This window comes from Cibotium barometz, chromosome 10 (assembly GCF_041138505.1).
Source record: "Cibotium barometz isolate CiBa-2024 chromosome 10, ASM4113850v1, whole genome shotgun sequence".
Lineage (NCBI taxonomy): Eukaryota > Viridiplantae > Streptophyta > Polypodiopsida > Cyatheales > Cibotiaceae > Cibotium > Cibotium barometz.
This window is the reverse complement of record NC_141055.1, coordinates 10824046-10851960: the sequence shown is the minus strand read 5'-3', so window position 1 is coordinate 10851960 and position 27915 is coordinate 10824046. Positions and strand designations below refer to the sequence as shown.

Sequence of the window (27915 nt, the reverse complement as noted above, 5' to 3'; positions counted from 1 at the left end):
CCTATTCTATACCGAATCCTCTGACTCCCAAGACACGAGACCTAACATCAAACATACACCCATAGTTGTTCTATCTCAACAAAATCAATCAAAATAACACAAACAAAGATTCTTATCATAAAATCTCATCAATCCCAACATAGATTCAAGCTTTGAACTCTCAGCTTTCTTCATAAAAACAAAGCCAAATCTTGTCGCAACACCCCTAAGACATGGGTTCAAACATAAGAAAAGAAAATACACTAAAAAACTTGTGGGTCCCTCGCAAGTAGACCCCAACAACTATTCTCCCAAACATCAACTACACCCAGGAGTTCAAACTACAATGAATCTACAACCACAAACTATAGGTCTTTCCCAAACACACAATTCGACACACAGTTGACTAACAACAGTTACAATTGAACAAAAATTGGGCTAAGTCATGTCTCTAACAGAGATGCCACACATAAATCATAGGGAAACCACCTCCTATCTGCTTCTCTGATCCTCGACACATTCTCTGCTCTAGCTTATCCAACTACACCTCTACTGTGCTGAACTTCACTTTTGCAACCTTCGAAATTTGTAAGACCTTCCGTCTGCCAATAGTCTCTTCATTGTAGTCACCTCACTTGCTCTCTTACTTCTCCCTTTCAAGAATCTTCTCAATTTTCCTCTATAAGCCCGTCACCACTTCGCCTCCTTTTGGAATGTTGTGTTGCCCGCTTCTTTTGTTCACCCATATTCTTTCCTTTTTAGTTTTTTGCATCTGCGCTTATCCACTTTGGTCGCCATGTTGTCTCTGCCACCTAGGATCCATCTCACCCATCCTATATACATTATATGTTCCCATACACCATGTTTGATTCCCGTACATGAGAGATACACATACGTGTCGGAACATGCATTCTACGGTGCAACAATGCCACGCACCAGTCCATGACTTATATATCTATATTCTATATTATCTATTAAGCACCAAGAAGAGGGGCAGCATGTAGCAAGACAGGGGAGAGTGCAGCCACATGTAAGCCAAGAAGTGAACACTTTGTTTTTTGTGTGCAGGGGTTGACTCGTTTTTTTTTAGGGGTCCAGTTGCACAAAGGCAATGCGTTCTATAACCTTTTTTATCAGTGTGTTAATATTGTTGACAACTAGCATGTCAAAAACACTTGGCATCTCTTAAAGCTCTAGTGGGAATGACACACCACGACAGCAAATTAAGCTGAAGCAGAGCAAGACAAATTGATTCAAAGGATAAGTGCTTGCAACAACCTGCCCATCCGTCCCTCACCCCCACCCCCACCCTTTCTTCTGATGGGCAGGGGAGAGGTCTGTGAGGAGCTCAGAAGTCTTCACAGATCTCTCCCCTTAACAGGTCTGTGCAGACCTCTCCCCTTTCTTCTGATGGGCAGGGAAGAGGTCTGCGAAGACCCTGAGAGAAAAAAGAGGAAATCCAACTGATGGTGTGCATTCTTTCCAAATACAAGCTGCTCAACCAAGAAAAATCAAGGTGTGGAAAAAAAAAATTAAAAAAAAAATTGGTTGTCTTTGCATAACCTTCAAACACCTGAAGGTTAACAAAGTGGGCTTTCCTCTTGCATTTCTTGTTTTAAGTGAAGACCAGTAACCATCGTTATGCAACACTAATTTCAACACAAATCATGCCTTCTCTACAGAAAAGTCACCACTACTCAAAAAAGAGATCACGATGCTTGTGTTCATAGGCTGCTACCCATATCCTGGACTTCATCCCATTCAATCTATCACAGCTCAATTTTATTGCAGTAGACTCCAAGCTACACTTGAACAGCCTTTCAAAATTTGCAATCACATTCTGGAACCCAAGGTAGAACCTTGGAAAATCATGCAGCAGGACTAAGCTCCATCTCAATCTCTTCAAGAGATCTTCCCTTCGTTTCCACCACATTTTGTGCGATGTATATGGCTGCAACGAGACAGACAGCTGCAAATCCTTGGTAAACAGTGCTGATACCAAACTTGTTCACCGCGCTCAGAAAATATAAACCAATCATGAAATTCGTGACCTGTGACAAAATTGATAACAGCGAGTAGCATTAGCTGGTTGGGTTTTCATGTTTTCATGTGAAAAGCGTATCATTCAAAGAAGTTAACAGCTAAACCCATCGACTAACAAGAAGATTCTCTCTCTCTCTCTCTCTCTCTCTCTCTCTCTCTCTGTGCACGCGTGCACATCCCATGTTGTGTATGTGCACGCGCTGTGATTTGTGAAAGTTGTGTGTTGTGCACGTGTTTGTGTGTGTGTGTCATTTGTACGTGCGTGCACGTATGTGTGTGATCGCATGCAACAGCAGGAAGGCAAGCAGATGGGTGGGGGCACGTGCGCATAGTTTACCCAGTGCATAACTCCAACGTATAAAATGAGAATATGAAATAAACAAGAAAATCATGACAAAATTCCTTACCCAGTGTACTCCAAGAGAGAGTGACACCGCCTTAGCACGTATTCTTGAGGCAAATATTTCAGGTAGCAGAAGTGCTGGTACAGGACCTGCACCTAAAGAGAAGGCAAGTATGTATCTGCACATTAAAAGATGATGTCGTGGTCAGGTTCTGATCACGTCCACAACGTCTATAGACCAAACAGGCATCAATCAAATTGAGCTTTAACTCAAGCAGTATTGTTTCAACTTACGAGACAGTCCCAAGCACAGCAAGAGGGCCCGCATAGGCAGCCAAGGACGGCCATGAAAGGCCTAGGGAAAGCACTAGCATTGAAAGAGCCTGCACCAAGCAGCCCTCATAAAATATCAGTAAGTGCCGGCGGATGCCCACAACAATTTCAAAAAGGTAATTGAACTGAAAGCTCACCATTCCTAAGAAGCTTGTGATTAACAATTTTTTCCGCCCCTGCTTGTCCATCAAGGAGGAAGCCACAATGGTACCTAAAATCACCCAAAAAAAACAGCCAGAAGAATTGAGGATTCTACATTCTGAGAAACCTGCCCCTCCCCCTTCTCCCTTTTTTACAGAATGTAGCCAACTACTAGCCTCTGTCTCCATTCCGCAGCCCCCTTCCGTTTCCCTTCAATTCTTCCCAACCCTCTCTGGCACACATTCATGCTTGCACATGAAATAATGAGCTGCATTACCAAGAACATTTGCAGCTCCGACCAGAGCACTTGCTGCCACATCAGATGTAATGCCAGCACTTCTGAAGACCGACGTTGAGTAATAAACCACAGCATTTATACCAGCAAATTGTTGAAACAGGAAAAGTGCTGCCCCGACAGTCACCACTGCTCATACATAACAACTAATCAGCATGAATTCTCATAAGCAAACATTGAAATTTCAACTCAAGAGAGCCAACTCAAAGACTGGTGACATCAAGAACACCTTTGAAATAGCGGCGACTGAAAAGATCCGTCCAGCCTGCATCTTCTCCTCCAGAATCACTGCTACCAGCTCGCAAATTGGCCATGGTCATCTCCACTTTCCCCTTTCCCCATAGTTTCTTTATTGCAAGTTCTGTTTCAGCCATTTTCCCTTGCTACAGTGGACAAAGTACATGCAACCTTAAGCAAGTTTCTGGCTAAACAAACACACGACTGCATTATCTTGCTACTGGCATATCATAAAGTCTTTTGCTACCTAGAGACAAAAATCGTACGGAGCACTTAAAATTACTATTGGGCATGTATAGCATCCTTCCCTATGTGTCTTTTCTCCCCATGATGCTAACCTTGAAAAGCCAACGGGGGCTTTCGGGTGCAAAAAGCATGCCAAAACCAAGTAAAACAGCTGGAATGACGGCACCCCAAAACATTGTACGCCACCTGAAAAGTGATTTCAAAAGTGTGGGCACTATTAGAAGTTTAAAAAAAGGAAGTCTGACAGGACCTCCTAGCCATGCCAATGCGTAGCTAGCTTGCTTTTCTAGGCAATGAGCTTTACCAGGAAGGATTACTGGCCAACGGCAGGCCTGCCACCAACGCAACTAAGATGCCAACACATATAAAAAGCTGGTTGACCGAGCCCAATGCACCACGAATTTCAGTAGGTGAAATCTGTAGGGAAAGAAGAAAAATGTCAAAACTAAACGAATTCTTACCAAATTTGTAAAAGACTATTCAATACTCAAAATGAACAGGCAGCATGTGCTTGCCTCAGAGATATATAAAGGCACAAGAGCTGACGAGATTCCTATGCCAAGGCCAACAAGAAACCTTCCAACGATCATGGCATGTACACCCTGTGCCGTGGCACTGCTTTTCAGAGCAAAAATGCGGCGTTATAAATTTTGAGAGTTTTTTCATATACCAAAAATAATAATATCTACGAAGCAATCCAGCAAGCTAGTTTGTTCCATCAAGAATGATGGCCTTGTCCCTTCACAGACATTTCCCCCACCCATCAGACAGGTGGGATTTGGACGATGGAGATTCCCTGCCTACCAGAGGATTACGGCTTACCACTGTATGTAATGGATGTCATCCAGCAGCTTTCAGAAATTTTAAGTATTCTAAAAGTAGGCAGCATTTCAAATCTTAAAAGAGCTGGAAGTGAAAACCTGAGAATGGCCCCAACAATTAAAGGGACCGCATCTAATTGAAAGGTGCGAGTACAACCAAACTGATCAGCCAGAGCCCCACCAGTAAAAGAGCCTATTGTTGCTCCTGCAAGAGTTGAGCTGACAACCCAACCTGTATAATCACAAACGAAACAAAAAAGATGAGGCTTTGCAAAAGACCAGCCTGATGTTACCGCTGACTATGTGAAGATCATTATTCCAAATCATACCTTGCAGCACGGTATTTGAAACAATGCCAAGATCTTTAGCAAGGTACTCTAGAGCTCCATTAACGACACTGCAAACAGGCAGTAATCACTTTCACCAGCTTCCAATTATTAAGCTTTGAAATGGAAAAGTATCCATCATATTTTGCAAAGACTAAACATACCCAAGATGATAGCCGAACAAAATGGCACCCAAACAAGCAACAGCAACATACGGCAGAACCGAGCCTTGTGAAGAAGCCACAGTCTTTGAAGCTACTATGTCCCCATCTGTACCAGCAATCACTTTGTGTTAAAAGATAAAGCTAAAGGTTGTCTTTTGGGGGGTCAGTTTGCTTTTTTTTTTTTTTTTGGGGGGGGGGGGGGGGGGGGGATAAGAAAGTGTTTGAAGCCTTTCGAACTAGCCAATTTGTTTACCCCCAAGCAAAGACCCTTCTAGTGGAAAAAAGAAACTTCTGCCTGTAGGCAGATTACAATCCTCAGAGGAGGTAAGATGCTACAGAAAAAAAAGAAACGTCTGCCTGTAGGCAGATTACAACCCTCAGAGGAGGCAAAAGATGCTAGAGGCCCCGGGGGGGGTTGTGTCTCACCACTTGTGAAATCCCAAGGAATTTCCTTGTAAAAACTTTATACAAAGCTTTGGAAAGTGGGGATATTTCTTTAATTAATTGCTTTCAGATATAAATGTTATTTCTGCATAATGTCTAGACATTGAAATGTGAATATGACTTGTTTTCAGTGTGGACAATGCCTGCTTTTATGCACATGAATGTCCAAGCGTTTTGGGGACCAAAAAACCCAAGGAACCACGTGTGAATAACTGCTTGATGCTAGGGCTTACTTTTTACGATAATAAGTTGGGTTTTTTGCTATCTTCAGCCAACAAGTGTGAAACCGAATTGCTATCATTAAGCCCCTTAACCCTAAAGTTTTAAAAAAAAAACTAATGTTCAAAGCAAAAAACCTAAGGGAAAAAAATTATGGAAAGAATGCTAGGGGGAAAACGCGGAGGGAAACCAATGACGTGATAGCTCAAGTGGTGAAGGTGTTTGCTAGGACTAAGAGGTCATGGGTTCAAAACCCCCCTTGGTGCTTCCTCGGCGGCATCACCTACGGGCGGATAATTAAGCGCTTACGGGCGGAAACCTACGGGTGGTGAAAAATCGGTAACTATGGAAGGATCTTGGGCCTAAGGCCAGTCGGGAAAAAAATGGAGGGAAAAGCTTTCTTTTTTTAAAATAAGTAAATTAACCTCTGCTCATTGGCACGCACACACAAATCGAGGCAAAAGATTAAAAGTATCTTTCTCAATCAAAAAATCTCAGCTCCGCCATTAAAGTGCATTGTTTTGGTTGCTGCCTCCAGATCTGTGTGTTGCCTTGTTCAGCAACACCACCATCATTTGGCCACTGTATTGACCATTGCCTAATGCGCCATTGCCCTTCTCCACCTAGAATTGCTGCCTCTCAGCGCTGCCATTGCCACCACCTCCTTGGCCCAGCATCACCTCCCCACCCCTCTTTACGCCGTTGTTGCTGCCATTGCGTAGAGTTGCCGCCACCAATTAGCAGAACCACCTACCCTATTTTCCCTTGGCTCCACCGTTGTACTTGTTATGTACCTAGTACTAATCCTCAGTAGTAGTGGCCTAATCCGGCAAGGTTAGGGGAGCCCTGGGATCATAGTTGCCAAGAAATGTGTTTCTTCCATGAAAGATCTTAGGGAAACATTTCATGTTTGAAACTCACATTTCTTTGAAGGCTTTTTTTAAAACTCTTTTTTTTAAACGTTGGTGGGTTTCTTGAAGTATTAAGGTTTCAGTTCTTTTATTTTTAAAAGTGATGGGTTTTTTTAAGATAACGTGCACTTGTATGAGGAGCTTTTATCCCCTGTTCATGCTACTCGATCCCAACGAGCTAGTAATAGTGTTGCACCATTCCCTACAGATGATGACACATTTGAGGAGTCTTCAACTAGTAGTGAGAGTGATGAGGATGAGGATGAGATTTGATCTCATTGGATTCTACATAGGCTTCACTATTCAGTATTTATGTATTGACATTGGTGTTCTCATTTTTCATTGATGTAGCCTCTTCGACTTGAGAGCCTTGATTCTTCATTTATGCCTCTAGCGACTATTCTCCTATTTTTCATCCATGAATCATGATTCATAAACATGTGTTTTTGTCTTATGAAGATGTATTTGAATGTTCATGTCATGATTTCTTATAGAGAATGACTTGTGTTACAGCTGATGGGTAGTTGTGATTTATTTAGTTCAAGTTTGAAGATTTTCATGACTTCTCTTGGAGATAATACAGCTCATCTACAACTCATCTGATGTGTTAATTTGACATCTTGTGCAATGTGCATCAATATTTAGATGACTACCATGAGTTTATAACTTGCACTTTCTTATAAGGTGAATTTGGGCATGTTCTTGGATTCATCTATATATATATATATATATATATATATATATATATATATATATATATATATATATATTTGGAGTCTATGTATATATATATAAATATTTAGAGTCTATGTATAGAGATATATGTTTATCTTTGAATTTTTTATGAAACCTCTCAGAAGGCATAAACCTCTGAAACCCGTTTCGAAACTCCATGGCTACCATGCTTGGGATTAGGAAGAAGCAGGCTAATACAGTTGGTTAACGTTAATATTAATAAATCCATGTAAACTGGCTATTTATAACAAGATGATTATTTATAGTGGCAGTGGGCACTATATAAGTGAAACATGGGTTATTGTTGTCATAACCTCACCACCGGCCAGAATTCGACCAAGACTCCGACTACGCATGTGGTAGAGCATAGATCGGCATGTGGAAGGACTGGCATGGATCTGTGGGAGTCAAACCTTAGCCTCTGGCTCGGGGGTAGTTTGAAGCATAGAACATACGGTTGGGAGGTGAGCTAGTCTACACCCCTCTTAGGGGGTTTGTACTAATCACTTGTGTTTTGTGTTTAGGAGATCCGTGGGGATTTAACACTTGGTATCAGAGCGGCCTAAACATAGAAGGTATCCCGATGCATAGAAGGTGGTCTCAGTAAGCTTTTCTATTTACTTTACATGGATTCACAAGATCCAGGTATTCTCTACGCTTTTGTGCTAAGGTTGATTTGATGCATAATTGTTGAAGGTATTTCTCTACACCATGCCTAAGTTTTCATCTCAAGAAAAAAGTTTATGCTTTTTAGTGTTCTGCTGACATGTTAGGTTACATGGATTCTAAGAGTGGGGGAATATTCGAGATCGTGTGGTAGAGGATTTGCAGAAGGAGACCCCATGGAAAAAAACCTAATTTCTCTTTTTTTTTCTCACGTCTGACTGAGTTTCATGCTCATGTACCTACCCTGTTACATGTATGTTGGCATGTAAGCATGGGATTGTCATGTGCATGCACATGTACATGCTGATCCCACGGCTGATCTTTGAAGGACAACACATAAAGAACAAGAATAGAACCAGATTTTGGAGCTTGTGCCGCTAGTACGGGAGGAAGACCTGGTGGAGGACACAGGAGGCTATCGGCCAGCGCATGAAAGGAGCACGTTCCTGTCGGCTGCAGAAAAAGTGATTATTTGTCCAAGAAGCTGGCCGACAGCAGGTCAGCCAGTCCATAAGGATTTCCAAGGCCTATATAAGGCAGCATTGGCTCATTGTTAGAGCCACTCACTCCTCTAGGGAGTAGGGTCCTTAGACCAGAAATAGATTAGGTGATTTACCACCTTTTGATGGCAGCCTATGGTTGGCCCAAACTTGTACATCTTTTTGTACTATATGAATATACTGAAACTCAGCTATCTCTCTCTCTTCTTTCCATCTCTCTTGCTTGCATTTTGCATCAGGTTGTTCCAGGATGGTGTTTAGGGCTGAAAGAAGACTCCCAAAGCTTCTGCATGTGACCACGGCAAGACAATGGGATGATCACAGTCATCCAAGAACACAAGTTGGAATCCCATCATCAAGTTTAGCAGAGGGGGATGTCATGTGCATGCACATGTACATGCTGATCCCACGGATGATCCTTGAAGGGCAACGGATAAAGAACAAGAATAGAACCAGATTTTGGAGCTTGTGCTGCTAGTATGGGCAGGAAGACCTGGTGGAAGACACATGTCGTCCAGCGGATGAAAGGAGCATGTTCCTGTCAGCTGCAGCAAAAAGTGATTATTTGTCCAAGAAGTTGGCCGACAGCAAGTCGGCCCGTCCATGAGGATTTTCAAGGCCCATACAAGGCAACATTGGCTCATAGTTAGAGTCACACACTCCTCTAGGGAGTAGGATCCTTAGACCAGAAATAGATTAGGTGATATACCACCTTTTGATGGCAGCCTATGCCTCGCCCAGACTTGTACACCTTTTTGTATTATATGAATATACTGAAACTCAAGTCTCTCTCTCTCTCTCTCTCTCTCTCTCTCTCTCTCTCGTGCTTTGCATCAGGTTGTTCCAAGATGGTGTTTAGGGCTGAAAGAAGACTCCCTGAGCCTCCACATGTGAAAGGATAGAAGAGAGTAAGTAAGTAAAGCTCTTAGAGGGCTGTTTTTGCAGCCTGCACATAGGGCAGTGAAGCTATCCCGTGGGTATGCAAAGCCAAGCATACAGACCCAGCTGTGTAGGAAAGCCAAGCCTTGGGCGTTTGCGCAAGAGATAAGACAAGGAGGAGGGCCTGATCAGAGCGGCCAGCAGATACACACGCAGTCTGCAGAGGGAAAGAAGGGGTACGTGGGGTGAAAAGATGGCGCACACAGACTGAGCTCACACGGGTGATAGGGCTGAGAGCAGAGGCGGAAATACGCACACAAGCCGACACCTCTACTTTTGGCAGGTACAGAAAAAGCATGCAAATTTGGGCGTGGAGGTAGCCAAGGTTGGGTTGATGTCTGCACAGCAGTCAGTAGAGGGGGGGAAGGCCATCCAGCCGTGTGTAAGCAGAGTGGAGGCACACTAAAAGCCTCCAAGGGTGCTTTTTGGAGTTAAGAGGATGCCAGTCCCATGCCCCCCCACTAGCCTAAGCCCAAGATCCTCTCATAGTTACCAATTTTCACCGGCGCTTTTTATCCACCCGTAGGCGATGGGGTTATAAACCCGGGAACTCCTCGTTCTAGGCACACCTTCACCACTTGGGGTATCACCTCATTGGCAGGATGCCAGTTTTTTTTAGCAGTACATGTGTTTTTTTTGGCATGTTAAAGGGGACGCCCATATTTTTTTATTAAAAATGGCCTATTTTAAGCTAGAAACAGAGAGCTGTTTTAAAAAACTAAACAAACAAACAAACAAACAAACAAACAAGAAGCACAGATATCTCCTACACTAAGCTGAACCATACGAGAGACTTTTACCAAGAGTCAGCCTGGGACAAAATTGTGAGGAGCAGAACTCGCGCTTTGCTTTTTGTACACGAAACGTGGGGAAGTCCAGGTAAGGGGTTCAAGCACAATTCTCAGAGTTTTTTTTGTATTTTTTCCCTTTGCTTTTCTGAAAATCCAGAATTTATTATGCCCTTCTCACACAAGAAACCCTTTTCTCACTATCCATGGCCAAAATGGCCAGGGAGTAGCATGACCATTAGATGGCCACTTGAGATTGAGAGAGACATTTGGGCTCGGTAGTTGTGGTCAAGACAAGAGCACCTGTTTACTGTAGCACATTCTCTCACCCCTCAAGCATCTATGGGTGAGAAGGAGTAGACACAGGCGGAAGACAGGCATTGGCAGACACCGTACCTCATCACGCAAGGCATTAATCCTTTGCCGTCATACTTCATGGGGTGGTTGTTTGGGGAGTGACTTGATCCGAGTAGATTTCCATTTTTGGAGCAGACTGTTTTTTCCTTCATGATTCCTTCCAGATACCTAATGGCTCTTTCCCCTCCATTAGAGAGTACCGTGGCCTTCACACCCACGAGGAGCAAACATATGTGGAAGGAGAGTTGTTTGAATATGCAGCAAGAAGCAGATTTCTTGATAGCTTCTTGATTTGTATGCGCTCGTAATGCCTTAGCGGAACAACTTGGACCAAAATTCTCCTTGTTGATTACCCGGATTCATGGAAGACTGATCTGAAGGAGTAGATCTGGACCATTGTAGGAGTCGATCATCTCTTGGAAGTTCAGATGGTGATACACACCTTGGAGACATATATCTCGGTGTCCCATCTGGTACATGACATCTCACAAATTATTGTTCTAGATATTTAAGTGGTGCAGTTGTAGATGGATCATTTCCTTTTGGGTAAAAGCCCTAACCTATAGAGAAGAATTATTGTAGAGACCTTTGACTTGGAAGACCAAAAAGCCTTCTTTGGCTGGTCTTGCCAAGATAACCTTGAGTTTTTTTAGATGAACTCTTGGATGCGGATGTACTTGGTGTTTATTCCATGACCCATGCGTTCCAAAAGAGGGGACCCATGTCTTTTGTGGGGATCCTAGTGATTGCAAGCTACCTGGTGTGAACCAAGAGAGTATGTGAAGGATCGAAAGCATGACTTCATAATGGACGTTCTCTCAAAGTGGAATGGGCATTCGTGAGTGGCATCCACTACTCATTTCCATGGACCCTGGTATTTGAAGTATCAAAGTTTTCTCTGCTGTAGCAGAAGTATGCAAGGGTGTTCCTCTATTGTTGTAGCAGACGTATCACATGGTGTTTCTGCTCCCCCACCCGAGTTCTCTTGTTCTCGGAATCTCAAAACTTTTGTTCCCGTCTCTCTGCTTCTGTAAAGTTCTCAAGATTCTCAAACTTAGTCTTATCTAATTTTATTTTGACGGCAGAGTTGTCATGATCGATAGTTCCTCCGTGCATCCAAGAATACATTGGTTAGTCCTAGATAGATAGATGCAAATCGGAAAGCCTCGACAAAGAATTTCATTAGGCATTTGCTTTGATTGCAATCCATGTGTGTTACAGCCGAGTTCTAGTGACAAGATTTGTGACTACTTGTAGTTACTTATTATTTCATGTACAATCATTGGTCTTGCCTATTTTGAGTTACCCACAGTAACCTTAAATCGTGAATTTGATCGAGCACATTTCTTGGATATAGTGCACACGATCTCAAAGACGGTTTATTCAGTCATCTTTTGACAAAGAGTTTCCAGAGTTGAATCGGTACTAGGTTTTAGTACCAGTGTGGTTACTCGAGGTTGACATGATATGCAAATATGTGATATACATAGCATTGATGTTATGACCTATACTTGATTTTCGAGATACCTTTGGCTCACATATCTACTCTAGCCCAAGATCACTTTTATTTCCTCCCATAATCTTGGGGCTACCATAAGTATAGAACACTCATCTATGGCATTCTTGCCCCAAATAAAGATCATGAGGCTTTCGTAAGTGTAAAACACTCATCCATGATAATCATGCCTCAAGTAATACTGTGTCTATAGCAACTCACTGACCAAATCATACCTACATACGGCTGGCCAGATCCTGATTATGCTACCACATGTAAATCCTATGAACCTAAGTTCAAAACTCGAGAGAGGATAGACTCAAGGAATGCTACCTTTACCGAGAATAGTACCGTTTCTTGAAAGAAACCATCAATCCTATATGAAGTTGCTGGACTCTCCCAAGGGACCAATTATAATACCCACTTCCACCTTTGTATCTGCGCACTAAAAAGAAACTCAAGCCCCATCCAATAGGTAAAATCCGTGAATAATCAAGTTCTTTACAAAAATCCCATATCACATGCAATAAGTGGTGGAACAAAGATGACCTCTCTCATCTCATCTTTGTTCCACCTCTCTCATCTCGAAATTTGAGATGGAACAAAGGTAACCTTTCTCTGTCAGAATATGCAGCAGAGATGATGACAAAATCTGAGAACACAAGAGCATGTGCACTTGCTCTTGTGTTCTCAGATTTTGTGATCATCTCCGCTGCATATTCTGACATGGTATCAGAGCTCTAGGCTCTTGATAGATCTTGGGAATTGTGTGAGCAAGAGGGAGACTGTTGTGTTGCTGATTGGTGGACTGTTTTGGACTGTTCGGGAAGAGGAGAAGCAAGAGGAAGGCAAGTTGATTTGCTGGACATCCACTTGCAGGTTTAAGTTCTTCTTTTTTCCCACCCACCAACCCTCTTCAGTTACATCCCGGCAATGGCAGATTTACTTGAGATGGCTAAGAGGCATGTGAAGATCCCGACACTCCCCACGTTCCCAGTGGACCGTCAGTTGGACGGGAATAACTACGGCATCTGGAAGGTAATGATGGAATCTGTTCTAGACTCTTATGACCTTGCTGATTTCATCGTTGTTGGGGTTCCACGGCCGGAGGTAGAAAAAGGGGAGTTACCCTCGATTCGGAAGGACCGCGAGGCACAGGCACAGGCACAGTTGTGGGATCGTGTCAATGCGAGGGTCCACTCTTTCATCTTCCTCAACTGCACACCGCAGGTAATCAATCATATCAAGCATATGACGCTGCCAGAGATATATGGCAGCATTTGGCTTCTCTTTATAACAGGGTATCGCCCATGAAGAGGATTTCCTTGGAAGTGCAGATTCAAGTTACGAATCCTGCAAAGTTTTTGACGATGTGGGAGCACATTAACAAGCTGCACGCTCTTCAGCAGGAAGTTCTTAGGCTGGGAAGGAGATATCATCATAGGATATGGCCATCACATTGCTGTCACATTTGCCTTCTCAGTACTCAGCTTTCTACTCTCCTTTGATTATCAGTGGTAGGCTCAGCACCATTACATGGGAGGAGCTTGTGCCCATGGTCTTGGACCAGGAGGAAAGATTCACGAACCCTCCACAGGGCGGAGGTTCGGAGACCTTAACTGGCCAACGGTTGAAAGGCCGGAATAACAACAAGGGCAAAGGAAAGGCTTCATCGGAGATGTCTTCTGAGAAGCAGCCTGACACAAACCAAGAGAAACTGAAGGCCGATAGGTCCTGCAATGATTGTGGCGAGAAAGGCCACTATTGGAGGAAGTGTCCTAAGCGGACTGGAAAGAGTGCTGATTCTTTAGCTTCACCTGCAAAGACTCCAGCCATTGTGCACTTACAGATGATGGACTCAGATGCTTCATCGTCTTCGAGCGAGGAGGCAGTTGGCTTCACCGCAAAAGGATACTCAAGAGTGGATTCTTGACAGTGCTGCTTCCAGGCACATGACTCCTTCCCGTGACTTCTTTTTGGATCTGAAACGGCAGTCAGGTCGCATTTTCATTGGTGACAATTCAACAATTCCAATACACAGTGAGGGCCGGATGGAGTTCATTCCCGACGGCAAGGGGGGTATGCATTTCTCTCATGTTCTTTACGTCCCAACACTTGGTTTTCATCTATTGTCAGTGCATGAGGTTTGCAAGACTGGCTTCCGGGTGGAATTTGAGGAGCATTCCGTTGCTCTAAGGGACCGCGAGACTGGCCAGGTTGTTTGGGAAGGCGGCGTAGAGAATGGTATCTACAAACTCTCCGCACTCTCCTCATTGACAGGTTCTCAGGTTGGTGACTTGTGGCACTTTCGGTTTGGCCACTTAAATGTGGATGCGCTGCGGCGAGCTTTCCGGGACCAGATGGTGGTTGGCTTGCCAGATGTTGGCAGCAGGTAAGGACGTTGCAGTTCTTACATACGTGGTAAGTAGCACAGGGAATCCTTTCCGAAGCAGGCTTCCAGGCGGGCTTCGAAACCATTGGAGTTGGTTCACACTGACTTGTGTGGACCTATGCAGACACCATCCTTGGGAGGATCGCTATATTTTATGCTGCTTGTTGATGATTGTCCCAGAAGGACCAAGCCTTTGCTCGGTTCAAGGAGTGGCATGTGATGGTGGAGAAATAGTGGATTGCAGGTAAAGACTCTTAGGGCTGACAAAGGAGGTGAATTCTCTTCAAATGCTTTCGTCAGATTTTGTGCACATCATGGCATCAAGAGGGAACTGGCCAATACATGTTCGCCTTCAGAGAATGGAGTGGTAGAACGCAAGAACAGGACTGTGGTGGAGATGGCGAGGACGATGCTGGAGCATCGTGATCTTCCTCGTCCACTTTGGGGAGAGGCTGTGGCTACAGCTGTCCATATCCTCAACTGGTCTTCACCTAACATGACTCCCTTTGAGGCATACTTTGGCAGGTGATGTCTCCCACTTCCGTGTGTTTGGAAGCGATGCGTATGTACGTATTCCGAAGAAGCAGAGGGGGAAGCTCGACTCCAAGTCCCAAAAGCTTATATTTGTGGGAATCGGGATATAACTCTCTTTCCAAGGGATACAGATTGTTTGATCTAGAGAGGAATGAGATTGTTGTCAAAAAAGGGGTTGAGCATGTTCCGGTTGTCAAAATACGCAGCGGAGATGTTGACCAGATTTGGGAACATGAGCAAAACGCAGTGCAGAAAATCACAGCACAAGAGAGAGAGAGATAGAGGCGTGTAACTCTGCTCTATATACACAAGAAGATCCCGGAGTATAATACAAAAGTGGTGGGGAGCATGGGGCCTATTTATATGCCCCATGCATGCAGTCGGCCTGCTCTAGAGGCTCTCCACGACTGCATAAAGCAGTCGGCCAGCAGTAAATGCCTCCACGACTGCATGAAGCAGTCGACCTGCAGAGAAAACTCCACGACTACTGATTAGGCAGTCGGCCAACCACACGACTGCTGAATGGGCAGTCGGCCAGCCACCAGAGACTCCTGCCAACATCTGGCATCCATCCACACCACGGAAAATGGGAAAAAATAGGGAAAAAATGCGGGGAGTGGGGAAAAATGATAAAACACCTCATAAGGGCGGGCACACCCACAACAAAGGCCCTGGTGTACAAAAATAGACAGGAGATCACTTCTAACACCCCCTCTCACCTCCTGACTGTGAAACCAACCACAGGGAGCTGGGGTGCCGCCTGAGCAAAACCTGAGAGAGCGACTTCGTGAAGAGGTCCACCGTACTGTCCTCCGTCGAACAGAACTCTAGCAAGATGTCATCAGCAACGATCTGTTCACAAACAAAGTGCCTCTGGATGACCATGGGTTCCTCCAGTGGAAGCCCAATCCTGCAATGCAACCTCTGCATCCTCACCGTCTCACAAGCAGCCCGGTACTCTGCCTCTGTCCGCGACAAGGCAAAAGATGACTGCCTCTTACTGCTTCGTAAAACTGCTCCTGGGCCTGAAGTAGATCTCCTCGTGTCCGGATCTCCTCCCCAAACTGAGTCACTCCAACCGTGGAGTCGGACTCCATCCAACAATCCCCCTCCTGTGTACAAGAGTCCATGATCCTTTGCATGCCGCAGAAACCACAGGAAACGCAATCCTGCCTCCCAAAGAGTCATCCGCAACCATGAGCTCAACTGCCTCATCAGGAAGCTCCCGTCCAATCTGGTGTCCAACAACCAAATCAATGAACCACTCTGCTTCTGAGTCAAAGAGGCATCACACTGCTCACAAGGATCAACACCTGTTACGGTGCAAAAACAAGTCCTGGAAACCTGATGAAGACCATGCCAGGCCTTCTGAAACCTGTCAACCACCCCCTTTGAGTCCGGAACCACAAAGCCTGGAGAAACCACCTCCTTCTACAAGTCATCAACTGCCACCTAGTCGTGGGACTTCAGCAGGCTGTCGGCTGTCCCTACTGTAGGCCGACTGCACTTATGGGGCCGGGCCCCATGGCCCCCCATTCATTATATCATAGATTCGGGATTTTCTTGTGTATATAGAACAGAGTTACATGCCTCTCTCTCTCCTTCTCCATTGCCGTATTTTTTCTGCAGTGCACTTGCTCGTGTTCTCAGATTTTGTCATCATCTCCACTGCATATTCTAACATTCTCTTCTCGAAATCTGAGATGAAACAAAGGTGCATGCAAAATGCTCCCCAAGTAAAACTCACTACCATTACAACATGCAAGGACTCCACAACAAATGCCATCCAACATTTGCTAGGAATATCATATAGGGCAGATTGATGTGGTGGGTAACAAAAGTCAGTGTCCTTCAGGTGGGTGTCTGGTTGTGTCAAGGCGGGATTAGGAAGGAATTAATCACTCCACTTAATCTTATGTCTAAATGGGGTCCTATATGGAGTGTATTGGTGGGATGGGATGCTAGGATCTGCTACATGCAAGGTTTCTGGATACATATATATTCCTATTTGGTGGATTTCTGGACTAAGTGGAAGTGGCAATTGATTTGAGAAATCAATTACAGGAAGGAAGGAAGAACAAGACTCTGGATTGCAGATGATCGGAGAGAGTGTTATGTTGTTGCTTGGCATTTGCAACTAGGATCTATATGTTTTGACAAAAGCAATTATGCTTTGCCAGATGTGAGGTGAAGCTTTTCCAGCTTCGCAAAGACCGTTCTGATGGATCTTGGCATACGTATATATATTTTATAGAGATCCAGATTCATACTAAATTTTGCTCATATTGAAATCAATAGATAATCAGATCAGGTGGAACATTGCACATGTTCAGCACTGAGAGATCATGTGATTGTTCAGGATCTGCCTATGATATATTGAACAAGTTAAGTTTGGTATGGGTGTCAACCTAAGTTTCCCTTGAGAATTAGAACTTGAAGATGTAGTTCTAGGTGTAGAACTAGAAAGAATTGACCTATTGTACAACCAATTCCACAGTTATGCATTTGGCAGAGGATATGGTACAGTACGAGAGTTATATCATAGGTGTTTGGCTTTGGACACGGTCTTGATAGGAACACTTTCAGAGGTCATTTATGACGCAGGTGTTCAGATATCTAATAGTTTTGTGGTTCTCATAGAGGGAAGGTATTTTTTTTATATCCCCCAGGTACGAGGAATTAGCCAATTTTGATAGAATAGGTAATTTGATTGGCTACGACATTTCTCTGTGATGTCAGATTATCCGATTCCTTGGCAGTTGGATTAAGGGATTGTTGTGTTCCTCACTACTCTGGTTCGAGTTGGTCCATTTTTAGTTCCACTGAGATAGTTGAAGGAACAATGGCTACAGATTTAGTCAATTCCTATGACAGAGTTATAAGTGGAAAGTGCATGAATGGTGAACCGGATTACGCAATCAATTGTCAGATGTAGTTTGAGTTTCCCCTGTTTATTACCAAGGCTGGGAATGTCTTCGACTTAGGAGCTTCGACTTGGGAGACAATTGCTAGTTTATAGCATAGGTTTCCTAGTTTTCTTTCTTAGATAGATTTGTTTTCAAGAGTGGAAATGTCTGAGGAGAGGAAGTATGTTGAATACCTAATACAAATCTTGAAGATTAGTGGCGGCTGGCCTAATCTAGCAAGGTTAGAAGAGCCCTGAGATTCAAACGAAGCATTCTAATACGTGTTGAAATATACAAGTGAATAGGGTGTGTGCGGGAACAAGCCCTTAGCAAGAGGCTGTAAAAGAGAATATGTAAATGTGAGAGAAGCTGTGAAAAGGTGAGAAATATCTACTGGGAGAGAATAAAGGGTAGCATGAGAAGATTTAGGAGGTGTGGAGATATTCTGGGAGGAAGAGGTGGAGAGAATCAAGCAAAAGAGGTGGAGTGAATCAAGGAGAGATCAGTGGGATTAGATGCTTGGATGTAAACTCTATAAATTGAGGCATTGGCCTAATGGGAATTTGCTGGTTTTTTATTATCCATGCCTACATTAAGCTATCAGTTAATTGCTCACTAATCACGTCTTAATTATCCTCTAATCTCTTTTCTAATGATGTTGATTCTAGCATTTGATCCACCATAGCTCATCACATTGCTGCAAATTTAACATGGTATCAGAGCCTAACCTAGAATCCATCAAATTTATGAGCCCATTATCTTGCTAATCACCTAGCTAATCAAGATTAGTAGATAATCAAGTTTTACCTCTTCTTTTCAAAGAGCTTATGTACCCCTAGCTGGTGGAAGGGCTTGATCTCCCTCCAGGCTTAACAATAGCCTCCAAGCTTTTAGCCACACATAGCCACAAGCCCCATGCTCCAGCCCATCAAAGCGATTCGCCAAACCGCCTTCTACAACTACTGAAATTCGTGAATTCGCCAGCGCCTTTTTTCTAAAGGAGATTTGAGGTCTTGTCTGCACCAGGTACAATGGCTCTGATTCCTCTTGGTCCCAAGGGTTTTCAAGGGTGCTCTACAAGCTCGTGAAGACAGCTTTTTATTTCATAAGTCTACAGTGAGATCCAAGCTCTTCATCAAATCTGCAGGTGACTTCGGTAAAACAGAGATTAAGCATTCAATGTTTAGTCAAATCTTGTGTTTCTTGGCTTAATCCTCTACTAGACTAATTGCTATTGATGGCCTTGAAAGGATTTGAGCTCATTTGAATTCTAAGACCCCAGATCTGGACTCCCCGCATCCTCTGTTTTTTGCACACAAAACAGAGGATTAATTTGCTAATCAGTGATTAATCAACACTAATCACTGTATTTTGGTACAATTGAGGGTTCAAATTAACCATTGGGTATCTGATACAGATCTCTATAACTTCAGATTGCAATTCGAAGATGGTTTGATACTCCAACCATCCAGTATAGATTTGCTACCCTTGGTTTAATATAATTTCTGGTGAATTTATGCTGATAAATCTGTTGTAATCATCACCTAAACACCAGATTGAGTTGTAAAAGGGTAGACACTGCCCTTGAATCTTGAAATTGGATCAAAAGGTAAGACCCCCTTCACATCATCATAAGTACGGCACAAGAGAGAGCTAAATTTAATGGAAAGCAGTTTTATACATGGCAGACAAAAACCATGTATCTGCTCATGAGGAAAAATCTGTGGGGGCTAGTTGAAGCAAGAGATGAATGCCCAGAGGTGAGTGGGGAAAATGTGTGGAAGAGCAGGAATGAGAAAGCATTAGGACTTATCGCACTCAGTTTAAATAATGAAAAAGCATTCTTCACCCGAGGAGGATTCTCTCGAGAACAAGGACGAGGAAGAGGCAGAGTAGGAGGAAGGACCTTCACTTGCCACAACTGTGGAAAGCCAGGACACATGGCAAGAGACTGCTACAGCAAACCCAGTGGAGAAGGAACGACATCGGAAAACTTCATGGAGGCTCCTAAGGAAGTGGAGTCAGATCATCTTTTTTAAGAGAGAGAGAGAGAGAGAGAGAGAGAGAGAGAGAGAAACCCCACAACCCAATGTAACCTGCCCCAACAGAGTAAAACCACCTCTGAGCCACCGATGATGTAGGCCATGTGGTAGATGTATGTGTGAGCACTTTAGTCAAGGTCACGGACACTTGTAGCCTTGGACACATAGAGAGAGAGAGTGTCAAGGACTATGAGTTTAGGAACTTGAGGCACTGGTCGCGGACTACCAAGAGAGGGAAACTTGGTATAGAGTCCAGGTGTGCTAAGATTATTCACTTGAGAAGAGGTCTTGAAATATACAAGTGAATAGGATGTGTGCGGGAACAAGCCCTTAGCAAGAGGCTGTAAAAGAGAATCTGTAAATGTGAGAGAAGCTGTTAAAAGGTGAGAAGCATCTACTAGGAGAGAATAAAGGGTAGCATGAGAAGATTTAGGAGATGTGGAGATATTCTGGGAAGAGGTGGAGAGAATCAAGCAAAAGAGCTGGAGTGAATCAAGGAGAGATCAGTGGGATTAGATGCTTGGATGTAAACTCTATAAATTGAAGCATTGGCCTAATGAGAATTTGCTGGTTTTTGATTATCCAAGCCTACATTAAGCTATCCGTTAATTGCTCACTAATCACGTCTTAATTTTCGTCTAATCTCTTTTCTAATGATATTGATTCTAGCATTTGATCCACCATAGCTCATCACATTGCTGTAAATTTAACAATACGGTTGGTTAAGGTTATTATTAATAAATCCATGTATACTGGCTATTTATAACAGGATGGTTATTTATAGCGACAATGGACACTATATATGTGAAACATGGATTATTGTTGTCACAACCTCAATATTGGTCACAGTTCGACCAAGGCTCCCACTACGCATGTGGCAGAGCATAGATCGGCATGTCGAAGGACTGGCATGGATCTGTGGGAGTAAGACCTTAGCCTCTGGCTCGAGGGTGGTTTGAACTATAGAGCCTACGACTCGGAGGTGGGCTAGCCTGTACCCCTCTTAGGGGGGTTTTGTACTAATCACTTGTGTTATGTGTTCAGGAGATCCGTCGGAATTCAACAGTACTGTAAGAGGATATAACATGTGGTGTACACAAGAGAATACTCACAAGAAGTAGGATCTTTCACAGCACCAAACTTTAAAAATCAATTGCACAATAATAGAGATGGAGAATAATATTGTATTACTAAAGTGATACAATAGATGGCAAAGCCCCATACCCGTGTGCTCGTGTGAGAAGCTTCGATGGCTGATCTAGAATTGGTAAGACGGAAGTTGTATGCTAGAAGAAGCTAGTGATTAAATTCACAATGATGATTAATGAACTGTGTGGAGAAGGGACTGGCCGTGTATCCATATAGGCCTGTATATGTGGAGCAGCTATGACATGACTACGTAGATCTGCGGTCATAGTCAATGCCACCGTCAGTGTCCACTCGGCCCATAAAGATCAAACCTCCAACAGCCATCCGGGCTCATCTTGGGCCCCGTTCGGGCCCCTCAATGTTAGGACAGGGTGTCTAAGAGTAAATTTACCTACTCCATGTGGACAGTTATGAGATAGCAGCCCAATGTAGCATGTAGCATATTTGGCAGTGTGTCAAATCTACAAAAACCCAAGAGTTTATCAAACATTCTAAACTCCTTCAATTTTGTTCCTGTCTCAGTTTCAACCAACGCAAGCCCAACTTTTCAAAATCTGAGACTTTTCCTTAAGAAAATACACTCAAATCTTCCTAATGTAATCATCTATCAACGTGAAAAATAAAGAAGAACTTCCAAGTGCAATCGTACTCGTCTTTCCATAGAGATCAATGTGTACGAGCTGCACAGGAGCTTTGGCCCTAAATCCACCCACTTGTGGTAAGGGTTCCCTGTGTTGCTTACTCATCATGCAAGCTTCACATACATCCAGACTATCGAGAATTGGTGGCAAATGCTCAACTAGCTTACCTTTCTGTATCTGTAAAAGAGTTTGCATACTGAGATACCCATATCTCTCATGCCAAAGTTTGTTGCTACCCAAATCGACCTCGACTACAAATGCCAAAATCTCATACAAGTTGTTCCTCCGAATGCCCTATGCAATGACCTTATTATCTCCATCAAGAATGATTGCACCATTCTTGTTAAACTAAACCCGCCAAGTCATGGTCCGTGATGGTCGAGACAGAAAGGGGCTTCCTCTTCATATCTAGAACCCAAAGAACATTTGAAAGACTCTTTGTACAACCTTCTTTAGACATAAATGAAATAGTACCACAACTTTTGATTGGGTACTTTGCATCATTGCGCACTGCCACCATGATGTCATCTCCCACAAGCTTTAAGGAGAAATACGAATCCTTGCCAACTCGTCATGTGCCTAGAAGCTCTGCTATCAATGATCCAAGAATCATCATATGTTGCAACATTAGTTGTCTCACTGCACACTTCTTCAATGGCAACAAACAGCTCTATTTCTAGAGCCTGATTGGATTCTTCCTTGGTCTTTAGAGTGCCATTCTTGGCATCTAGTTGCTTTTTCATGCATTCTTTGGCTGTGTCCTTTCTTGTTACAATAAAAGCATTTAACCTTTTTCTTCTAATTTGAAGAGTTAGAAAATCCTTACCCTTCTTCTTTGTGTTAGCAGAGAAAGCCTGGTCACCACCATCATGACTTTGCATCCACATGTGCTCATCCCGAAGTAATAAGTTGCCAGACACCAACATTCAAAAATATAACAAAACTATCACACTTAGGCGGCAATACCCTTAGACAACAACGAGTAAGATCCAGGGAGAGCACACTCTTGCCAATTGTAGCCATCTGGTCATGGAGTGACATTAAGTCGGGCTTCTTCTACAAATATCTGAGCTTGGCTTATCTACTGCCCACCAAGGATTAGCCCCAGATTAGGCATGTCCATGTGCATGCACATGCCACTAAATTATCTAGCCTCCTAGACCACCATCCCTTGTGAATACGGGGATGCCGAGTGCTCATGTTTCTCAACCATGGCTACTCCTCATGATGGGGGGCAAACATGAGCTAGCCGCAATGCCTAGACAATACAATATTCGGGTGACATTAAGTTGGGCTTCTTCTACAAATATCTGAGCTTGGCTTATCTACTGCCCACCAAGGATTAGCCCCAGATTAGGCATGTCCATGTGCATGCACATGCCACTAAATCATCTGGCCTCCTAGACCACCATCCCTTGTGAATACGGGGATGCCGGGTGCTCATGTTTCTCAACCATGGCTACTCCTCATGATGGGGGGCAAACATGAGCTAGCCGCAATGCCTAGACAATACAATATTCGGGGGAAGCATTGGTATCCAACATGTACGTCACCCAACCCTGCTCTACAACCACAGTGCCATATGATGCTTTTGTTTTGTGCACAAGTGTGGATACATGTATGGGTGATTGTGGGTGTACGTGTGTGCACAAAGAGCATGCACGTAAAAGGCATGGCTATGTAAGTAAAAATGTATGTGCCTGCGTATAAGTAAAAATGTGTGCAAGTGTGGTTGGTTGTGGTTTGTGTGCATGCACGTGCAGTGTATGTACGTGCATTTGTTTTGAGTTTTTGGTTGTTTTTAGATTTATTTTGGTTTTAATATTTTTAATCATTCTTGTGTATATGTGTCTGTACAATTTCTTTTGGCAATATTAAATTGCTAAAAGGGGGGGTGGCCAATCTTCAGCCCCACTCTGGTGTCTTGTGCACGAAACTCACACCACACACACACACATGATTATTCTTGCATTCATTCAATTTTCCACACATGCTCTTGATTGTTCGGGCTAGCAAGGATGAGGCCTAGATTGGCCTAGAGTCCATAAAAACCTAACTAAAGGCTAATTATGGCTAAGAGCTTTATAATAAAAGCAGTCGGCTAATAATAGCCTGATTATTACTATATAAGTGAGTTTGGGCTCACTTGTGATTATTATGAGGTATCTACGAAGAGAGGGAGGTCTCCAAGGCGTGCCGGACCTCAAGGCCAGAGTAGCTGCAGGCAGGCAGCATCGGGGCCTGGCTGACTCACAACAATCTTACCTCACGCTGGAAGGTAGCCTATGGCTGGGAAGAGAGTCTCTAGCCACAATCTATTGCGGTCATTGATCTCGGATTCAATGCATGTTATTCTAACCCTAATAAGGTTTCCACGTATGTGCTCCTAACATTGGTATTAGAGCCACACCTCGTTGTTTTAGTGATTTTGAAGTGGATCTTGTGATGGTTGCTTGCATGTCTTCAATCAACTCAGATGAAACACCTTGTGCATCATCCAACAGCAAGGCAGCTGCAGCTTCATAGCGATACTGTTGATTGTCCATATAATTGGGCAGGGTCCAAACCTGCAAAAGAAAGGCTTGGGCGACACTTGCCCACCTATTTCAGCCTTGTACTTGATGTCGACTGCACGCTTTTATAACTTGCTTGATATGTGCTTCTTGAACCTTTGGCTGACTCCATGATCTCGTGGCATGCCTTTGTTATGCATTTGGCTCTAGGCACCTTATTTAAGCCACAGCCAGCAGCTCTGCCAGTCGATCTTCACACGCTACCAGTTATCTGTTTTGTACTGGGTTGATTACCACTTTATTACTAGCCCTCAGTCATGGGTCTAGATCCGGAATATCAGAGTATTACTAGCCTCAGCACTATCTGAAGATTGTACCTCCTCCATATCCGCTTACTCTGAGATGTACCTTGCACTATCCACAGCTTTGTTTCTAGGCTGTCATGTGTTTCAATATATGCCTTGGTCTGTATCCTCCTTGAAATGCATAGTATTGATTAAGTAGTGCCATTGCAGCACAAAACGGCCTCGAATGCCCTACCTGTAATCAGCCTTGCAGAATTTGGAAGAGCATTGTTAGATAATCCACTTTTAATGTGCAGATGTAGAAGTCCAAACAGTGGCCATGAAGGATCCTGAGTCAGTTGCTATCCTTGTACCCTAAACCTCAGTTTGCACCTCTAGAGTCTAGGATTCAGTGTCATAAGCTGTCCTTTCCCACACATCCACATTCAGCACATGCGCTATGCTTGCTTTTATAACTCTGGCTGCAACAGGTTTCCAAAGGCTGAGAAAATTTGCAGCATCTAAGCCCGTAGTGCCTTTGATGCCGGCGAGAGCTCACACTGGTCTTAAGGCTGAGGAAATCTGCAGCATCTTGACCAGTGGTGCCTTTGATGCCAACGAGAGCTCACACTGGTCCTAATCAACCCCTCTTAATCAGTGAAGGCATGGCACCAATAACTTTCATTGTTTAAGTGCTGAAAGATACATTTTTATAGAAATGGAATATATTCAAGTTCACAAATTGAGATAAATACCTTCAGGTTTACTCAAAAGCTTTCCTGAATAGTTATGCTACAGGACCATGTGCATAATGCTACATGACCCATCAATCAAAGGGCATCATAGGGCATAGCACATAAGCCCCAAACATCACAAATATGCTGGGTTTCCATGTCAACCAGACACCACTGACGTGGTTGAATCGCATTCAAACCTTAAAATTAACCTTGCTGTAGTACAACTTCACCCACACCTATTGATTTGACTAGGCAACAACTTCTTGTAACAATAAACCCCACAAACCTTATAGAAAAATAGATAATTGTAACCAATCAACCAGAACTGATGATCTGTATCAAAATTATACAAGACCACCCGTCATTCACCCTAAAGGTCAACATTGTGTTGGATGGTGCCGCATCAGGAAGGCCCATCAATTTGACCTGGCAAAGCATTTGTGTAACAACAGAAAGAGAAGCTAGAAGGCCACATAAGCATTCCATAGACCTATATAGCTTGACAGTGTTAACGGTTTCAACCCAAAGGAACTTCATAATCAAACAAACTCAATAAAGGCTGAAATAGTGCTGGATTGAGCACTTGCAACAATCTGATACAGTTCTGTCAACAATTCACACTTGAGATATATGCAAGCTATCCGAATACATACATGAATGTAAGTGAACCCCATATATGGGACATGAATGCGAGGTATCCAACAACATACATGTGAGCATACGGACCATGGTATCCTTACTGGAAAAGCTCTATGTGAAACCCTCTATCCAAACTGCAAAAGCTTTGAATAAAACCCTTTGAGGGACACAAATACAAGCTGGCACAAACAAAAAAAGAAACTGACCTTCTGCATTTGCTCGGACAACAGGCACATGCTTCTGGCCAGTCCTCCTGCTGGGGCCTTCCGACATCCCGATAAGGCCGAGACCTTGTCCCATGTACAAAGAAGGTCCAAAAGACAGCACTCTCCTGGAGAGATGCTTCAGAGGAGCTGTTTCAACTCCCTTCAGAATTGCCCTACTGACTGTAGATGCTTTATGGGCAGGTCCAGTGTAGGGTTTCTGACCCAAATGAGATCCTGGTGTGGTGCACACCTTTTTGCAGGCTGAGACAGCACCTAGCTGCATACTTCTGGCTTCTTGAAGAACAGTCTTTGTTGAAATAGGTCTCTCTCTCTCTCTCTCTCTCTCTCTCTCTCTCTCTCTCTCTCTCTCTCTGCGTGTGCTAAAAAGCCTGGTGAGATTAGATCAGCTCAGTGCTGCATGAGTGGGAGGGAGGCTAGACCTGAAAGCCAGAAAGGAAAATAGAGTCAGAAATAAAAAGCTTCGAGGAGACACACACACAGTACCTAGAAAAGAGGAAAGGGGGGGGAGGGGGGGGGATCAAAGACAACCGGCTTAAACCCTAATTGAATGCGCAGTTCATTGATAACAATGTTTTATAGGGGACCAAAGGACCCATTCAACTAAGCCTTCAACCCTAAAGCAAAGCAAGCATTCAGCTAAGCTAGGGAAGCCATCTTTGCTTCAAGATTTCTGACCTATTGAAGACAGCCCACCATCCAAAGAAAGAATAGAATCGCTATTCTGTACCAGACTTTTGCCCATACAATCTTTGTAATGTATAAATTGGGCGGAAATTCTCAGAAATCCACAAGCAAGAAAGATGCCAACGTGGGCATCTGAGTCTAATCAATCTATTTCCAGAAAACAGCTTTGAAGATAAAGATCTGTGCATGGCATGCATTCAAGAAAAAAAACTAAGAATTCACTAAACAGCATGCATTTGTGAGATTAGAAAATCCCAGTCAAAATCAAAGCGCATCAAAAATTGAGTAAAATTAATCAAGAAATGTTACTGAAATAGAGAGAGCACAAATACAGGAAGGAAGTGTGGATTCATACATCCAACAAGAAATCAAGAAACCTAGAAAAAGAAACAAGAACCCACTGCCTGGAAACACATACCAGATCAGAAAGGAGCTATCTAAGCTGCGCAGGTTAGTCGACAAATGTGTGGGCATTCAACAGTAATGCAGACAGATCTGTGTATTACTTTTCTAGAAACAGTTTATTAATACCATGATGTGAGAGAGAAACAGTAGGTAGTAAAGGTAGACAATTGCAGAATGGAAAATTTGGCCCAATTTAAAGGGAAATTTTGACCAAGCAAACAGTGACTGAATTTGGCTCTTTCTAGGCAGAAAAAAATTAGGCTCTGGGGGGCTGCTAAACTGGATAAAATTTCTTTTACATTTTGATAAATGGCCTTTGGAGATAGGCTAAGCAGCATTAAATTAGTGAATAATTATAGCTTAACTTCTCAAAATTTGATTAATAATAATCCTCTCAAAGTAAATGTGCCCTTTTTGAGATGAGGCTAAAAAGACTAATTAAAGTCTCTTCTGAATTTGGCTCTTTTTCACGCTCCAAAGGCAGGAGAAATGCTCCTTTCGAGGCCAAAAGGCTGACGGAGATGACGAGGCAAAGGCTGACGTGGAAAAAGAACCCCTCTGCTTGAATTTTCCACAAATCCAGGGCACCCTTCCATCTTTTTGCCCCCACCAACAATGTGCATGGATAAGCACAAGATCTCTCCCCCAGAGTGCCCACCCCACCCACTGGCTCTCTTTGTCACCAAGCCAACTTGGCCTCCATAATATTTTTGACCTTATTGCTCTAAGCCTAGGGCTAATGGCCTATAGAGCTAATGGCTTAGGGCCAATGCTGCTTAA

General features: G+C 43.4%; 1 protein-coding gene across 3 annotated transcripts; it reads right to left on the bottom strand.

Annotated features, from left to right (window-relative positions):
• Positions 1–1496: 1496 nt before the first annotated feature.
• LOC147634554 (plastidic glucose transporter 4-like) lies at positions 1497–27527 on the bottom strand. 3 transcript variants are annotated; one of them, XM_086803645.1, is made up of 14 exons: positions 27149–27527; positions 26026–26465; positions 4929–5034; positions 4768–4835; positions 4538–4670; positions 4133–4232; positions 3922–4034; positions 3710–3803; positions 3364–3517; positions 3117–3263; positions 2836–2909; positions 2660–2748; positions 2430–2544; positions 1497–2030 (listed from the first exon to the last, which is right to left on the bottom strand). In XM_086803645.1, the coding sequence occupies exons 2-14, from the start codon at positions 26306–26308 to the stop codon at positions 1848–1850; spliced, it is 1659 nt and encodes a 552-aa protein (XP_086659771.1). In that variant the 5' UTR covers positions 26309–26465; positions 27149–27527; the 3' UTR covers positions 1497–1847. The 3 variants fall into 3 exon arrangements, with proteins under 3 accessions (XP_086659771.1, XP_086659772.1, XP_086659773.1); XM_086803646.1 differs by having other exon boundaries at positions 26722–27165; XM_086803647.1 differs by lacking the exon at positions 27149–27527 and adding an exon at positions 27086–27124.
• Positions 27528–27915: the final 388 nt, after the last annotated feature.

Excerpts from the sequence above, each read along its gene's own strand:
- LOC147634554 (XM_086803645.1), bottom strand. The coding sequence starts at position 26,308 with ATGCAGCTAGGTGCTGTCTCAGCCTGCAAAAAGGTGTGCACCACACCA. Across the intron at positions 4,233-4,537 it reads ATTGTTGGGGCCATTCTCAG|TGCCACGGCACAGGGTGTAC; the intron begins GTTTTCACTTCC and ends TCTGAAAAGCAG. Across the intron at positions 3,518-3,709 it reads GCCCCCGTTGGCTTTTCAAG|CAAGGGAAAATGGCTGAAAC; the intron begins GTTAGCATCATG and ends TGTCCACTGTAG.